This window comes from Mustela putorius, unplaced genomic scaffold (assembly GCF_011764305.1).
Source record: "Mustela putorius furo isolate JIRA1106 unplaced genomic scaffold, ASM1176430v1.1 tig00000997_pilon_pilon_pilon, whole genome shotgun sequence".
Lineage (NCBI taxonomy): Eukaryota > Metazoa > Chordata > Mammalia > Carnivora > Mustelidae > Mustela > Mustela putorius.
The window spans coordinates 2,864,376-2,882,574 of record NW_025421527.1 but is presented as its reverse complement, the minus strand read 5'-3'; the positions used below and the strand labels follow the sequence as shown (position 1 = coordinate 2,882,574).

At 41.1% G+C, this 18,199-nt stretch overlaps 2 protein-coding genes across 2 annotated transcripts; both read right to left on the bottom strand.

The window, feature by feature from the left end:
- Positions 1 to 1,193: 1,193 nt before the first annotated feature.
- LOC101684032 (olfactory receptor 6K3-like) lies at positions 1,194 to 2,165 on the bottom strand. The gene has a single exon (XM_004775957.2). It carries the CDS (start codon positions 2,139 to 2,141, stop codon positions 1,194 to 1,196), a length of 948 nt encoding a protein of 315 aa, XP_004776014.1. The 5' UTR covers positions 2,142 to 2,165.
- Positions 2,166 to 8,142: 5,977 nt separating this feature from the next.
- Positions 8,143 to 17,255, bottom strand: LOC101684327 (olfactory receptor 6K3-like). The gene is made up of 4 exons (XM_004775958.2): positions 17,103 to 17,255; positions 13,070 to 13,120; positions 12,157 to 13,012; positions 8,143 to 8,207 (listed from the first exon to the last, which is right to left on the bottom strand). Exons 1-4 carry the CDS (start codon positions 17,253 to 17,255, stop codon positions 8,143 to 8,145), a joined length of 1,125 nt encoding a protein of 374 aa, XP_004776015.2.
- Between the last annotated feature and the right edge of the window lie 944 nt (positions 17,256 to 18,199).

Here is an 18,199-nt window from a genome sequence, read left to right as displayed (position 1 = left end):
TGAGGAAACAATATAGAGGTTCAAAATAAAGAAATAATTTTTATGCCCAATCCGTGAAATATTTTGCCATATTTAAACTGAATTGGCCTAAGTACTTTGTGGAGACATCAATAGATTTTAGCATATAATTTTGAGTTCTAAAATATTTGTTACCAAGTCACATAGTATCATAGTAGAACTGCTACACAAGTTATATGTCTTAGCACTGATATGGTAGGGAAATATGGTAGGGAAAATAGACAATTTCTTAGAGAGGTTAATTAAATAATCAATAAATGTCATTGGCTATAAATGTAAATGTAGGCATTTATTATGTCTTAACATTCTCACACTGATCCTACATAAGGTGGTAAGTTCTCATGGGCAGACGTCTGACTTACTCAACTTCTCTTTATAGTAGTTAACATAATACCAAATACAGTCTGTGATGCCTGGGTTCAGGACATCTTCACATGCCGAGAACGCCGGCACATAGATCTCCAAATACTAGCAAGGCTGACTCGAGAGGAAAAAAGATGGGGGATTAGGTCTATGCTTTGGATACCAGGAACTCTTGCTTCTACTTAATGTTCAGCGACTTCTTGAAAGAAGTAGGACTAGTCACGTTAGTGTCTCACGTTAGTGTCATGGGGAGTGAGCTACATGGGTTCCATCAGGTCACTGGGAGCTCGGTAAAGAGATAGTATCATAAAAGTCAAGATCTGTATTATCAATATTTATATAATCAATCATTTTAAAGTAAAAGAGTAAATTAAAATCAAACAAATATGGGGTGCCCCAAGCGGTTCAGTCAGTTAAGTGTCTGACTCTTGGTTTCAGATGGGGCCATGGTTTTGGGGTGGTGAGATCGAGCCTAGCATGGTCTCCGCACTCTGCGGGGAGTCTGCTTCTCTCCCTCTCTGCCCCCTCCGTTCTTCCTCCTGTGCTCTCTCTTTCTCTTAAGAAATCAATCAATCAATCAAACAAACAAAATGGAAGATACAGGAAAGAAAACAGTCCGCTGATCCTAAAAAACAAAGAGTGGAATTGGTATGTTGATCTTCTCTGTAAGTCCTCAGAGAACATCATCAACCTACTCATCGGCATGCAGAGAAGAAATTGGGACGAACTGCATAATAACTTTAAGTTCTAGTGTTTGTGGGGGTCTATATCTTGTGAGGAAGCCCCATGTATACAGGGCACTCCTGCCTAAATCACCTACCAAGGAAATTAAACATCTTGTGAGGGCAGAGGAGTTTCTTAATAGCATCTTTCATATCCTTATTCCTCAGGCTGTATATTATGGGATTGAAAAAAGGAGCAAGGACAGAGAAGGTCAGAGCAATGGCAGCATCCCAGAATGGCGTATACACGGCAGAGAATCTAAGATACATGAGGCCCACACTGCCAAAAAACAGCAGGAAGACAGCCATATGGGCAGCACAGGTGGAGAAGGCCTTTTTACGGCCCTCCCGCGAAGGGATCCCCAGGATCACAACGACAATTCTGATGTAAGAAAGAGAAATAATCAGGCCTGTTATCAGAATGGCCAGAGCATGAATCACATCTTGCACTAAGATCACCGAGGCATCCGTACAGGCTAAATGTAATAATGGTGTGAAATCACAGAAGATCTGGTGGATTTGGTTGGGGCCACAGAAAGGCAGGGTAGAAATCCACACAATCTCGGGTAGAAGGATGAGGAAACCAAAGACACAAGAGCCCGCAGAAATCTGTGCACACCAACGGGGAGTCATGATGGTCGGGTAGCGCAGGGGGCTGCAGATGGCGAGGTACCTGTCAATGGCCATGACAGTCAGCAAGGCTCCCTCGGTGTTTCCCAGTGAGTGGAAGAAATACATCTGCAAGAGGCAACCGATAAAAGAGATGGTCTTTTGACGGCTGACCAGGTTGGAGAGCATCTTAGGGATGGTGGCTGTGGTATACCAGATCTCTAGAAACGAGAAGATGCTGATGAAGTTGTACATGGGATTGTGGAGACGGGTGTCCAGCCTCACAGCAAAGACGATCAATAGGTTCCCAATGACAATAAAGGTGTAGATGAAAAGTAGAGGAAAAAAGTACAGAAGGCCACCATCTTGGAGCTGGGAGAACCCAGTGAAGATAAATTCAGTCACTGTGGATAGATTTGCACTCTCCATATGCCCAGGAGGGCTACCTGTGAATGAGGGAGAGGTTATACCCAACCAACGGAGAAGGAAATCAAAGCAGTGTGAACATAAATATTATTTTCTTCCTTGGTATTTTGTGTTTTGACATTTCCCAGTTTCAAAATAACAAGTGACTTGCCTGTATCTGTAATCCTTTTTATTTGAGGGACAGTATAGCATTAATATTAATAGCATGGGTTCTGATCAAACATACTGAACCTGAATTCTCATCCTGCCACCTATTATTTGGAGGATAATGGGCTGAGACTCAGCAACTTCTTCTGTCGTTGAAAATATGTCGGTGTGATCAGAGTTGTGAGTCTTAAGTGAATCAATGTCTCCAAGTCCCTGGCATCCCTCCCTATCCGTTATCATTTCTTTCCCAGATCAGCTTTCCAAGAGTAATACTAACATCTTGTTCAGATCTCGTTCACGCCTCAACTATTTGCTGTGTGAATCCTTCCTTTACTGCCATGTTCAGAAACCATTCTGTCCTACGTGTCAGTGACATGATAATTGCAAAACAATGGAAAGTTCCAGTTGTTCTATTATGACCATACTTGTGCCACAGAAACTCCTGATCACCACTACTTGAAGATTTTCTCCCTTGGCTTTCCTGAAAACCCACTGCAGGTTTGCCTGTTCCTATATGGAAGCTTCCCCCCGGGTGTGTGTTATATCACCATTTCCTTATTTTACATGTTATGAACTCATCTTCTCTACCTGGCTCATGGCTACATAGAGAACGTTCCTGTGGTGGTTGCTAACATCATGTCCTTCTGCACTGTCTGTTGATGAGCAATGCATAGTCATCAAGCATCTGTCTCCAGCACAGGTGTGTTTCCTGGAATTTACACCCAAAGACCCAGAATCCCCACCTGCTGCTCTCTCCTGCTGCACTATGGCAGTTTTCAGGGCTCACCACCATTTCCCTGGGATGGCTTGGTGAATATCGACCCTTGTCTTGGAAGGCCTTTGGACTCACTCTCCTTCACTGGAATACTCCCGGGCTTCCTTCAGGTTTCAGCTCAGCCACTTCATTTTCTCAGGAGCCTCAGGAAGTTGCTGCGCTCTCATCTCCTTCCCAACATTCACACATATGTGCACGTGCACACACACACGCATACATGTCCACACATGAGCACACACGCATCTCAGTTATTCTCATCCATGGGTTCTCCACAGGTCCTTCGATCAGGGCAGGATCATCTTTTTGTCTTTCATACCCCCTGGCATGTCTTAAACACTTGAAAATCGCTTCTTTCATAATGCATAGGTTTGGAGCAGACCTGCAAACATCATTAAAGCCAGAAAAATCCAGAAGCAAGGAAGGTGGGAAGGAAAGTATAAGCATTCATAATGTAGGCCATCACGTGGTCTAGATGATTGGGTGTACTATCTGATTGAAAAAAAATGCAGAGCCCAGAGCTCCAAAGATGGACGTTTCTCAGAAGCCCTAGGGCAGTGCCCAAATTCAAGCCTCCCCAAATCTTCACTGAGTCTTCACTGTGTTTCATCCCATAGGTAGGAAATGGATGCTTTCTCCCCAGACCTCAGTGACCATAAACTCACCTCTGCCAAATGCGGGAGGACTCTCCTTTTCCCTGGGTCTCTGCATGTCCAAACGTCCTATCACCCTCCCGGGTAGGGCTGTTATAGTCATCCTGCAGGACACACTAGAGGGGAAATGAGCTCCAGTGAGGCTTTATCCCCTGCTAATAAGTAGGAAGCAATCTTTTTCCTCATGAGGTCAATTATCAAAGCCCCTCTGCACTTTCTTTTCATTAGATCTCCAGGTCAAGGGAAGTCACTCCTACGAGGAAGACTCATGGATTCTGGTGATGATTGTCACTGCCTTGTCCTTTTATCATTATGATTCAACCAGTCTCCATCTTGGTATGGAATTGGGAGGGTTCTATACAAAGAACATCTTGGTAGGACCCCATCCTTACAAAACAACACAAGAAATAAAACAGTGTTGAAAGTCTTTTTTGGGCATGTTAAGTATTGTGAATAAATTAATGAAAACAAAATAGAACAATTTCTGTGAAAACACATCACTTGGAAAAATGAACCAGTACTAAAGAAGACGATGAAAGAACATCCACTTTTTCCTTCCAACAACATACATGGTTCTTCAAATTATTCCCATTGATTCTGATGAACTCTTTAAATTTCTTATTCTTCTCCACAGAATATTTGATCGATTGGTCTATAATTCTTGTATACCATTTTATTTACAGTGTGTTACAAACATTGTAAAATAAAACATTTATATTAACTTTTTCTCATCATTCTTATAGAAAGTATCTTAGAAGTTTTTTGATACAATAACATAACAATAGGGTTGCATCCTTTGTGTGAAAGTGATTAGTGAGAGTGGCTCAAGGGTGTGCAGTGTTAGGAAGAAGGAAGTTGGTGACTTAGAATACTTTATAAAAATAAACTCATATTAGCTACCATTGCACAAGATACATTTATTCTTAACCACTGAAAAGAATCAGGGAAGATCTTTTTCCTTCGTGTTTCTCTTCAAGTGTAGTACTACTACAGAAATTTACTGCTAAGAAATATTATATATGCTCTTTTGAATATGCAATTTCATCTAGATTATCTACTAAAAACTAATCTGTTTTTAGTATCAGCAACATTTGGCAAATTTACTTTTCAGATATAATCTGTGGTTCATCTGTTCACTGTTTCTAGAAATAAAATTATTTCTATGAGAAAATACATAAATTAATAAGAATAGAGAGCGACTTAATTTGCTTTAAGAAAAAGAAATGCTTCCTTAATCTGTATTTGTCCCCATCCAGGTGTTAGGACATCTAGAGTTTGAAAGGGTTGAATGACAATAGTGCCCCCTCTTTAATCTAGCAGCTGCAGCTGTGGGTGTGAATCCTGGCGTCCCCCAGCCCTGTGTAACTCAAGGGAGTGTCTGACTGGCAGATGGGTACCTGTGGCAGCAATATAGAAGGACATATTTGCACAGGCTCTTTATTCTCTAATCCCAGTAAGTTTGTTGCTTTCAGAAACAAGAAAAAATGTCTTCTCCTCACTCTTGTTTCAAAAGCACCACACAAAAAGTATAAACAGTTGAGCTATAGCAAACCTTTCTTGACACTTGGAGAAATCAGTACCCTTTTAGATTAACAGAATCATTTCTAAATCTTTTGGTTTGTTTTCCTTCAGTATGATAATTTACATAATACTTAACTGACAATAGCTAGTGTTTGCATGGGGGAGCATAGCTCGAATGTATTATGCATATACCACGGTCTTTCTGTGGACTCTCCTGTTCCCGGGGTGCATTTGTCTTTCCAACTCCTGCTGCTACAGACAAGAATGCTGACATAACCATGAGAATTCTGGTTGTCCATGGAGCAAGATCCCACATTTTCTTTCTTTTTTTTTTTAATATTATATTTATTTATTTGACAGAGATCACAAGGAGACAGAGAGGCAGACAGGGGAGGCGAGGGGGAAGCAGGCTCCCCACCGAGCAGAGAGCCTGATGCCGGGCTTAATCCCAGGACCTAGGATCATGACCTGAGGCGAAGGCAGAGGCTTTAACCCACTGAGCCACCCAGGTGCCACAAGAATCCATATTTTCTGATGAGGGTACCATGAAGCCTTCAGTGTGGTGCCAGACTTAGTCAGTCAGAGGTTTTGTTGGATAATTTTTTGTTTCCTTATCTAGTTTTGTTTGTTTTCTTTATTTTTCAAAATCACTGGGTAGAGCTTGGGATACTGTGTAGGACCAAAGTTTGTTCCTTGTATCCAAAGCCTCCTCTCCACTCCCAGGGGCCTGTTACAGTGGCCCTTTCATTGTAATGGTTTCCTTGGTAGGGCTCAGAACTCTAATTCTTATGGCAGATGTAGCTGTAGACCAGATCTTTTACAAGTAGTCACTAATGGGCCCTTTTCTTTGTTGATTGTGGCATCCTAAAGTCAGACTTTTGAGGCAAAGATGTCCCAACTTTACTTAACATGCCATCCACCGAAGAACAGGGACAAGGTTTTAAATCCACCATTTGATGAAGAGAAACATCGATACCCTTTAATAAACCTGTATCTACAGGCTCCAACTTTTATCTATCAAAATCCAAGTTCTGTTTGGAATTTCCAACACTTTTATCAAAAAGACTACTTCAAAATATTTCCCAGCTAAACCCTTCTCTTGCCTGTATTGATCTCTCTTAAATTTTGTTTTATATATAGTGTGACTTTACATTTTGTCTAATGAAGTCGCCTTTCCTTGTTTCCACAGATTTTTGTTTGTTTGTTTGGTTGGTTGGTTGGTTGGTTGGTTTGGTTTGTTCTGTTTTTTGAGATACGAGTGTGATGTCTGCTGGGAAGTATGGTTTTGTGTTCTGTGTGTCTTTTGGGTTTAGGGTATCTAAAGAAATTAATATAAACTTGGTTTTTGTCATTTTGTTGGACAGTTGAGGAAGAAAATTTAAACATGGAGAATAAAATTACTATTTTCATACCAAAATTTTTACCTGCATTTTATAAAGATAATTAAAATGATTGTGCATAAATGATGATAGAAACTTAAAGCAATAGTATTGGATAGAGCAAGGAGAGGAAAGTTTTCAGAGCTTTCCATTAAGAAGTCAAATGAATCATATTTTAATTAAAGCTGCCATTTTATGGATGCACAGGAGACTTTACTGCTAAAGAAAATAAAGATGCTTACCCCTGGGAAGCAAGCAATGACTAAGATCCTCATCTGTGTGTATCTGTGTGCACTGAAGTGTGTTGATGTAAATAGTGCCCCACACTGTGGTTTCTTTATGAACTGGTCTGGCAATAGTAATAATTTAGTCTTACTAAATGTATATACTTATTATTCTAATGAAGATCAAAATACACTACTAAAAATAAAAGTATAATTTACTTTCTTAAGTATCATTTTTGCTTTTTTTAAGATATCTGCTCCGAAGAACCTTATCACATAATCCTGATCCATAATGAAATAGAAAAGTTCCCTGAGATCTATTACCTGAAGCACATGGTCAGCTTCTGAAGTGGTGAGTGAATTTGCCTTTAATTACAACACTTCAGAAGAAAATAAGCAAAGTCTTCAACCCCATAATAATAAAAAAAAAAAAATCTTGGCCATATATACATCAGGTGTTATAGCTATGACAGTGTACAAATGTGTTTTCCCAGATAGAAGGGAAAGTAATCAGGAGAACAGACAGAAAGTTCAGCGACAAAGAAATAGGCACAGAGTAGTTTTATTCTTCAATCTGTTAGAGACACAGAGAACAGTGGAAGGGCACCTGCAGCTCAGAATTAACCTCCAGATGTGCTCAAGGTTGTGCATTTGTATTTGACATGCTTTCACACTTCTTCAGAGGCACGATCACGGAAACAGGTGTCTTCAAATGCGTTTAATGGTGCAATTATGTTCACCTTAACCTGTAATACAACTATTTGCATTTATAAGCTGCACACACTATATTATTATCTAATAATTCAGATGTAATAATTCAGATGTAATAAATTAAAATATATATCTACATCTATATAATTTTAGAAGTAAGGGGCACAAAAAACCCACAAACAAGCATACTGGAAGTTGTATGATGTATTATTTGTTTTTCTTTCCATCCATTGGATCATCCTGCATATTCCTCTGTGGAGATTTCTGTCCTAGGGGATTAGAACATAGGCCCAGGGTCTGCTCTGAAACCCCGACTGAGTCTCTTACTATCATGTCTTTTGGCAAACTACTTAATCTTTCAGGCTCAAGTACTCATTTGCAAAAATGAGGTTAAAAATTATACCTGCCTAAGAGGGAACCTGAAGATTAAGTAAATATCTGCACAGGACATAAGCAACTTCTTGAAAGGGTGGTAAAACCCAGCTCCCCGCTCCTCTCGTGTTCCCACAACACTGCTGGGAGCTTCTGCCCTGAAGGTCTTCCCTTGAAGCTTAGCGATGCCCTGTCTGCCTGTGGTACTGGGGACTCTGCAGACCTCTAGCCCTGGCACCGCCCATCGCTGCTACCCGAGGCTTTCCTCCTCCACTGCTGTGATTCCATCCCTAAGAGTAAGGGGTGTGGATAAAAACAAATGTTACAGGGGCTGCAGCACACGTGCCCAGTGGCTCTCAGAGGTGGTTCTCGTCTGGGCTTTTCTTTTGTTCCACTAGTTGTATTCGTTCTGTCATCCCTACTCTTCTGCTTATCTCTCTCCTATTAACACGACCGCTTTTCTTAAACTCTTCCCCAGGTGCTCATTCCCTCCTGCTCTCTGCTCTCCATAATTGCATTTGCTCCTGCAGTGATCTCGTCCACGTACAAGTTCTCAACTATTACTACTTCAGCGTTTTACCACAGTGGGTCCATGAGCTCCAAACCCACACATCTGACTCGGAACTCACCTCGGCTTCTCCTGCTAGCATCCCAGGGCTCTTCCCTCATGCACACCACTTTGCAGGATCACCACAGTCTCCTGAGTCGATCACGTCCTCTGACTGTGAGGTAGCCGCCGCCCCACCACTCCTCACCCTGCCCCTCTCCTGGCACAAAAGCAAAGCATAATACTGATCAAAAGTCTGCATATTGGAAATAGGTTCTCTCCACTGCTGACAACCCCTGACCTATCTCAAGTCATTTAGCCTTTCTATGCCTTTAATTCTTCTTCTGTAGGATGCAGAAAATACTAATACTGGCACACAAGGCTTCGGGAATAGGTAGACATTTTCAATAGCAGTAAGAGCACTGTGTAGTGTGGTGGGGTATGGAGTCACGTTCTGTAGCAAGCGCTGCCCTAAGCACAAGCTGTATTTCTTACTGAGTCTCTAGTGAAGTAAGATCACCCTCATTTTACAGAAGAAACACTGCCCAGTGAGTCTCAGCCTAAGTCAGCATACAAACCCACGCACTCATTCTCCCGTGACTCCAGCCCAGACACTCGACTGCCCCCACCAATATGTGTAAACATATTTTCAGTGCTTTAGAGTAGTGCCAGGAATATAGTAAACACTCCAGAATGTTGGGCACTAGTAGTCTTGGGTTTCTGTAGTGTATGTGTCATGTGTCATAATAATCATCAACAGCTTATTTTTCCTTCTCTAGACCAGGCTCCTCCTTCAGGGCAGTAAACTAGAACAGGGTTGACATGTAAAAAATAGTTGGCGTCAAATACATTAACTTGGAGCCAAGCGACTGGGTGAAATTATAATTTAGCCCACGAGATAGCTGTGGGGACACGTGAACAAGGATAATTAGGGACGGTCTGAAAAGGAAGTATGACAATTTACTTTGAGTGACAATCCTAATCAAGTCTGGAAAAAATGACCTCTTGAAAGATGGCATCAAAATGGAGTATCTTGTTTCATATATACCCGTGCCCAGCACAGGCTCCCCCTACACGCGTCACGGCTCTCCACCAACATTCGAAGCTTCTGAGTCTTCCGGTTATGATGTTCTTATTCTTATGTGTGCTGAGTGAATTCTTTCTCAAGACATCCACCTGCACTCACCTCTACCAAAGACCACAGGGACTGCTCTGCCTGTGTGGGTCTCCGGATCCTTGATATTCCTCCAGATGTTGTATCTATTATACAAATAATATAATATAATGTAATATAATATATTTTATAACACACACATAATATAATATATTTTATAACACACAACGCACACACATAATATATTTTATAACACAAAACACACACACAATATATATATAATATGTGACATATAATATATATATATTTTATATATATAAAAAATATTTATATATATATATATATATTTTTTTTTAACAGGCATCCCAGGGAAGAGCAGGAAGGGGACGTGGGGGTCATAGGGGATCCCTGCCCTGCGCCACAGTGGAGAGCATCACTTTCCCTCGTGGGTTTAATTAGCAGAAAGATCCCCTCTCTACTCTTGTCTCATTAGATTTTAAGATCAAAGTTGTCACCAAGTATTTTCTCCTGACTGTACTTATCACTCTGAACACGGCGAGCCACTTTCTCCAGGGACGTGCGTCTATCAGGGCCTCATGCAAAGAGCGTGTTTGTGTTGGTCCTGCTCTTCTCACATGAACAAACACGTGCGGAAAGTCTTGAAGGAAATACACCGAAACCAGAAAAAAAGCTTGAAAGAATATTTAATAAAAAATAGACAAACCATAAGTGACTCTTAATCTCACAAAACAAACTGAGGGTTGCTGGGGGGAGGGGGGTTGGGAGAAGGGGGTGGGATTATGGACATTGGGGAGGGTATGTGCTTTGGTGAGTGCTGTGAAGTGTGTAAACCTGGTGATTCACAGACCTGTACTCCTGGGGATAAAAATATATGTTTATAAAAAATAAAACAAAATAAAATAAGATCATTTCCTAATAGGCATGTCATTGGGGGCTGTGCCAGTATTGAAGTGAGGGGAAAATGTCACTTTCTTCTCCTGCCGCAAATGAATGTGGACCTCTGTGGCCCTGAACAATTTACGTTGATCCCGCTCACCTCTCTGCTCACAATGTCTCCCCTTTTTTTCATGGGATTATTCTGTGCTCCATATGCTCAATCCACCGCTCTGTTGAAAACCCAGATTTCTTCCCCTCCTCCATCTCCTCCTCCTCTTCCTCCTTCTTCTTCCTCTCTACAATCTGTTAGCTTTTATTACGTAATCTTCTTGGAAATACGCATGGGATTTTTGATGAGAACACATACTTTCTTTCTCTTTTGAGTTTTGTCTAACGTTTCTTCCTGTGACTTAGGGGCCTATTTTCCTTGTCTAACTTCTTATAATATTTTTCCTTGAATTTCAAAAATAATAAGCCATGGGAATAAAAGGCACAGTATAGGGAACATAGTGATGTTGTGATAGTGTTGTGTGGTGACAGATGGTAGCCACACTTGTGGCCATAAAGAGAAGCTGAATCACTATATTGTATACCGGAAACTAATGTAACATTGTGTGCCAACTATACTCAAGTTAAAGATAGAAAAAATCACATGAGGGATCTGAAAAATTTTAACTGGCAAAATTGTATTTCTGATGATCTAGCATAGTGTGAACTGGTCTATTTCATTTGAACAACTTTATTGAGATATAATTTGTATCCAGAGACCATATGTAATGTATACAATGGGATGAATGTGGACACACACACACACCACACATAATCACCGCACTGACGTAACAGATGTATCCAGCACCTCCCAGAGCTGGTTCATGTTTCAGGTCACAATGCTTGTATGGAGTAAAGTATGAACCTTCACCTCCTCTACAGATCTTACACTCTTAACCACTCTGTTTTGTAATCTGTACTTGTTACTGATGCCTTTGGAATAATAGTAATAATAATAATACTTACATAGTAACAATAAAAGTTAATGTCTCAAAATCTATTTTAATGGCTTAAACATCGTATTTCCTTTCTCTTATCTCTCAATCTTTGTGAATCTGATACATTAAATGTGTATAAATAAAATGAATGTGTGAAATGAAATAAGTGGAAGCTATCAGTGTGTCAATGGATGAATTATATGATTTTTTTTTTTTACAATTGTATTTATTTGACAGAGAGATCACAGAGAAGCTGGGGGGTGGGGAGGAAGCAGGAACCCTGCTGAGCAAAGAGCCCAATGTGGGGCTTGATTCCAGGACCCTGAGATCATAACCCAAGCTGAAGACAGAGGCTTAACCCACTGAGCCACCCAGGCACCCCTATATGTTAGTTTTATGGTTTAGTATGTCAGGGTAACATTCAAAATCAGAGGGGCTAAGAGCTAGCTAACATCAACTTGCAGATGCAGTGAACACTTTCTGAAGGCAGAGATGCTTCTTTTTTTTTTTTTTTAAATATTATATATTTATTTGAGAAAAAGAGAGAGCATGAGTGGGGTGGGCAGAGGGAGAGGGAAAAAGCAGACTTCCCACCGAGCAGGAAACCTGATTTGGAACTTGACCCAGGACCTGGGATCATGACCTGAGCCAAAGGCAGATGTTTAACGGACTGAGCCACCCAGGCGCCCCGGGACAGAGAAGCTTCTTGATCGCAGCCGTCATATTCTTGTTTCTCAAGCTGTAGATGATAGGGTTGAAAAAGGGTGCAAGAACTGCAAACGTCAGTGCGATAACTGTGTCCAAAATGGGTGGGAAAGTCGCAGTAAACCGCAGGTACATGAGGGACACGCTGCCGTAGAACATCAGAAAGACACCAAGGTGAGACGCACAGGTGGAAAAGGCCTTTTGGCGGCCTTCAACAGAAGGGATCTTCAGGATCACAGTGATGATTCTGATATAAGAGAGAGCAATGATCAGGACAGAGAAGATGATGGCCACAGCATGGATCACATCCTCAATCAGAATCACTGACGTGTCTGTACAGGCCAACTGCAGCACAGGCTCAAAGTCACAGAATATCTGACGGATCTGGTTGGGTCCACAGAAGGGCAGTGTGGAAATCCACACAATCTCTGGGAGCAACACAAGAAAGCCAAAGATGCAAGAGCCCGCAGAGAGCTGAGCACAGAGCCGGGGGGTCATAATGGTCGGGTAACGGAGAGGGTTGCAGATGGCTACATACCTGTCAATGGCCATGGTGGTCAACAAGATGCCCTCCGAATTTCCAAGTGAATGGAAGAAGTACATCTGCAAGAGGCAGCCAGTAATGGAGATGGTCTTCTTCTCACTGATGAGGTTGGAGAGCATCTTGGGAATGGTGGTTGTGGTATACCAGATCTCCAGAAAGGAGAAGACGCTGATGAAATTGTACATGGGGTTGTGGAGACGGGTGTCCATCCTGACTGCAAAAAATACAGTGAGATTCCCGATAACAATAAATGTGTAGATGATGAGCAGAGGAATGAAGAGGAGGAGGCTACCATCTTCAAACTGGGGGAATCCAGAGAAGAGAAACTCTGTCACTGTCGAGGTTTGGTTAGTTCTTACCATGATCTCAGCAGCTTTAATTGTCACAGGTAGAAAGACACAGCTCCCTCCCTAGATGAAACATAAAGAGTTAGATCTCTTGGCTCATGTAAGAGTCAAAGGAAGAAAAGCTTTAGGTAGATGATCTAACTCCATCATTCTTGGATTAATTAAGCATCATTCTTGGATTAATTAATTAATTAATTAACTAACCAACCATCATTCTTGGTATTACATGCCAAACACAACTGTACACTTGTATTTTAATTTGGTAGTAAAAAAAGCACTCTGTATTCATGGAGCTGATATTCCAATGTAGGAGGCAAATAATAATAAATAAGATATTAACAATGTCATGTTTATAAGCTACAACAACTAAAATAAAGTAGAATATTAGGGATGCTAAAAGTAATCACCTTTTATAAGAATTCCCTTAAATTATTGTGAATCACACTAGTTAAATTCTCTAATGTTTCCTGACTATGGATTAGACATTGCAAATTTATATTCTGCACTTTCTGAAAAATCCCGTTTTCACTATTCTGCTGCTTTTTCAGACCACAGTGTGGTTAGAGAAGAGGGAAAAATTTTTAAGCTATGGTAGGAAATTATTTCCAGCAACAAAAAAGATATAGCTTGTGGAGACTGGCCAGCACAGAGGGAAGAGCTGAGTGGAACTGAGCTTTAGGGTTCCGGAAGAAGAAAGAAGCCTCAGTGGGTGAACTTGGAGCTCCCTCTTTAGAACCTTCTTGAAATCTTTCAGTCAGACTTCTAGATGTCAGTCCATCATATATATTGAAAAGAAGCAGAGTCTTATGGAGGTAGCTAAGTCTTCCCACACAGAACATTTATACCTTAACAAAGACCATCAAAACATGAGAAAGTTGGGGCCAAAATGTGAGAGTCCAGGACAATTTACATCCCTTGAAAGTGTCAGGAAGCATGAAGAGGTCTCTAAAGTCAGTACAAGGAAACTCATCAGGTATACCTGGGACTCTTCCTCCCCTGGCAATTCAGAGACCTGGTCTATCAGAGATAGAAAATCAGTTGAAGAGAAATGTTGAGAACACCAAGGAAGTTGAAAGTTAAGTTCTTTTTTGAGATAATGTTGAGCCATTTAAAAGTGAGCTCCTCATATGATTAACTTAGAGCACTTGATTATGCTGTATGCCAATAGTCCCTGGGAAGACAGCCAAATAGTTGCCCCGAGCTGCTACTATTTGAAAAATTACCCATAAGCAGAACCAATGTATAAAGCTTGCAACTTTACTGAAGAGTGGCATCTGGAATTCCAAGTGAACATGAGGCACGGGAAACATAGATGGACCCAGAGGAAAAAATCTTTGGCTCATTCTGAGATGTTTTTCAGAGATCTCATTACAAAATTGAATATATATATTTTTGAAAAAGATCTTTTAAGAACTGCTTTATGTAGAACTAAATTTGACAAATATCGGTTGCAGCTTCTAGAAAACCAAGTGCCCACAGAAAATTAGGAAATGTTGCTTACACGTATACATGTAAATCCCTCAGATTTCATAAAATATTATGCTAAGTGTTTTTCTATAGTTATCAATTGTCATTATTTCTTCTGCTCATTATAGAGCATCTGATACATGAATATTCATATATAAGAGTGTATACATTACATATAATATATAGATTCATTCAATGCAATCTCACTTAAAATCCAAGTAGGGTGTTTTTTATAGATATTAAGAAGCTAACTCTAAAATATATATGAAAATACAAGGGACTAGGGAAAACATTGTGAAAAAAAGAGAGCAAACCTAGAGGATAAAACTGCTGATAACATTTCCAGATTCACTATAATGCTAAAAAAAATCAAGATAGTGTAGTACTGTCAAGAGAATAGACACATTGATCAATGGAACTAAAGAGAGTATAAAAATAGACATTCATACAAATGTTCAAGCCAGAGAGAAAAAAGCATTTTTGGCAAATTGTACTGGGAAAACTGGAAACAAATGTGCTCAAAAAAAGTTTTGCATCATATACAAGAATTAACACAAAATGGATCATAGAATTAAATGTAAAACCAAAAACCATAAAATATCTCCCAGAAACTAGAAGAGAACTTCTTTATGGCCTTTGGTTCAACAAAAATGTATATGCCAGGGGTGCCTGGGTGGCTCAGTGGGTTAAAGGCTCTGCCTTCAGCTCAGGGTCCTGGGATCAAGCCCCGCATTGGGCTCTCTGCTCAGCAGGGAGCTTGCTTCCCTTCCTCTCTCTCCGCCTGCCTCTCTGCCTACTTGTCATCTCTGTCTCTCTGTCAAATAAATAAATAAAATCTTTTAAAAAAAATGTATATGCCAGAACATCAAAAGCACAGTATGTAAAAGAAGAAAAAAAAAAAAACCTGACAAATTGAGTTTCATCAAAATTGATTGCTCTGCAAACCACACTATTAAGGGAATGAAAAGAAAAGCCATTCTGGGAGAAAGTGTTTGTGAGACATGTATCCAACAGAAGACATACCCAAAATACATGAAAACTCAAAAACTCTTAAAGCCACAGTGAGACACATCACCATAACATACCTATAAGAACAATCACATTTTTTTAAAGCAAAACAGCTGGTGATGCCAAAAGCCAGGGGAAGTATAGAGCAACTAGATTTCTCCTTTAGCGCTGGTAGGAATGCAAAATGGTGTGGCCACGAGGGTTGATTTCGGCGGTTTCCTATGAAGTCAAACATACATTCAACATGTCACCTGGCAACTCCACTCCTAAGTTATTAACCCAAAATAAATGAAAACTTGTTTATATCACTAAATCCGACACTTGAAACCTATTTTAGCATACATGTTAGCTAATTAGAGTTTAAATAGAAGCTTGGAAAAAAATGGAAGTTTATGATTACACCAACACCTGTAAGCAAATATTTATCGAGGCTTTATTTATAAAACTGCAAGCAACCCTAATGGTCTCTAACTGGTAAAGGGATACACGAACTTGGCATATCCATGCAATGAACTACCCCTTAGCAATGAAAATGAGTAACATGTACACAACGCAGACTAATCTCCAATGCATGGTGATAAGAGAAAAAAGCCAAAGTCTGCATATTGCATGATTCCATTTATATGACTATTGTGGACTGGATATTTTCGGTTCCTGCCCCCTCTCATTCCTGTGTTGAAACCTCACTTCCCAAAGTGATAGTACTAAGAGATGGAGCTTTGGGAAGGTAATAAGAACTAGATGAGCTCATGAGTGGCATTAGTTCCCTTCTAAGAGTCTGGAGAGAACATCTTCGATCTGCTGCCTGCAGGAGCAGATACAGAGAGAAGCAGTCATCTACAAAGCAGACAGCAAGTCTTCCTGACCTGGACCTCAGAGTTCCGGGCTGCAGAGCTGCTACATATAACTGTCTTGTGTAAGCCACCCTATCTCTGGTACTTCTGCTACAGCAGCCTGAACCAATTAAGACAGAAACTGATACCAAGAAGGAGGGATACTATTCGAATGAAAACCTAAAAATGTGGATGCAGCCTTGGAACTGGGCAATAGGCAGAGGCCAGAAGAGTTTAAGAAAAGGTTTTTGTGCCCAAGAAAAGGTCAGTCCCAGGTGGATGGAATGTGGTAGTACCCTACATCTGTAGGAGATCATTAGTGGTAACTTGGACTCATCACTCCGGTCCTGCCAAGCCCAACTCCAAGCAGATCAGGAGAGCAGTGTGGGCCCATGGGAGTCCCCGGGAACAGACTTGCCCTTCCTGATCTTCTGGACTCTGCAAAGCTTAGAACAGTTGAATGGAGGGGCTTGGAGAAACCCAGGAAAGGAATCCACAGGCTGTCCTGAAATCCACAGAAATGTTAGGCGGACCCAAGCCCCAGGTGGATGGAATCAACTTGTGATTGACAAAGGGACGGTATTTAAGTTATGCAAAAGTTTTTGAATAAAGGACTTGAGAGTCCAAGACACAGTTATAAAATAATAAGGGGACGGGAGATTTCGCCTACTCTACCCTCCACCTCAAATATGTACATGCACTGAGGGGCCGAGGTGAACCCTGTGTGGTTTTCAGACCGGACTACAGGTGATTACAAAGGCTTTCCTGCGCAGGCTCCCAGGGAAAGCCACCTCCTGGCACTTGGTGGCAGCCCATGCACCATAACCTCTAAGAGAATTGCAACAAGGACTGGGGTCCTCTGGCTGCTTGTATCCCTTGCATGTCACCATTTACCCTAGCAATTACACCCCTACAGCTCTGATTGCAGCCTTAGGACAAGGTCCTCTTCAGGCACTCCTTCCCAAGCTTCTTTAGGGGATGAGAGAGAGAAACCCCGGGGTCACTCTGTATCCTCCTCTCCATCCCAGAGTCCATAAAACTGCTGGGACCTTTTGTGCAGCGCTCTGTCAACAGTGGAATGATGCTGCTGTTTGCACAGATGCCCTGACACTTGATCCATGACAGTTTTCTCAGGGAATGTGACAGGGGCTGGAGGAGGCACTTTCTCTGCTTTCCACCTTTTGCTCACATTGTCGATCAAAAGCTTCATGGTTACTTTCATTTGGGCTCAGTGTTTTTTGAACCCCCTACCCTGACACTTGCCTGTTCAATTCCCTCTTAGTTCAGCTGAACCCCGACACACACAACGAGATTCAGGGAAGGGGCAGAGCAGCTGCAAATCGTTGTGAAGATGTCTACAACTATCACCTTAGAACTGAAGTATTTTGGACCCCAAAGGCAGTCAGAGTTACTGACTTACTGTGTTTCTGGCACCTCTATTTCCCCTAAGTGAGTGATTTTAATCTTTTAATAGAATCTGGGATGCTTATGTTTAAGCAAAATCAATGTCCTACTCTACAGAAATTAATGTGTCAATTCAAAATGTACCCATTGGAGACTGGAAGGAGAGAAACGAGCTGACCCAGTCCCACTTGGAGAAAGGAAGGTGAATATAAAAATAAGTCTGGGGGGTACAGACCATGCTCAATTTGACTCAATTCCTTGGAATAATGTTTTCGGGAATAGGCTCTTCAGATGCATCTGACCTCTTCACTCATGACCCTATTTGGTTTATGTTCCTAGCCACATGACTAGGAACAGAGACCAGTATGTAAAATGGTGTCCTCCTGGATCAGAATTAATTTAGAGAAACTCTGAGGCTGTGAAAGCAGAG

What these genes read in the sequence shown, in the direction of transcription:
- LOC101684032 (XM_004775957.2), bottom strand. Translation starts at nt 2,141, where the DNA reads ATGGAGAGTGCAAATCTATCCACAGTGACTGAATTTATCTTCACTGGG.
- LOC101684327 (XM_004775958.2), bottom strand. Translation starts at nt 17,255, where the DNA reads ATGGTGACATGCAAGGGATACAAGCAGCCAGAGGACCCCAGTCCTTGT. An exon ending in TTGTAATCACCTGTAGTCCG is followed by an intron (nt 13,121 to 17,102) that starts GTCTGAAAACCA and finishes TGTTTCATCTAG; the next exon opens with GGAGGGAGCTGTGTCTTTCT. An exon ending in TTAAAGCTGCTGAGATCATG is followed by an intron (nt 13,013 to 13,069) that starts GTAAGAACTAAC and finishes GGATTCCCCCAG; the next exon opens with TTTGAAGATGGTAGCCTCCT.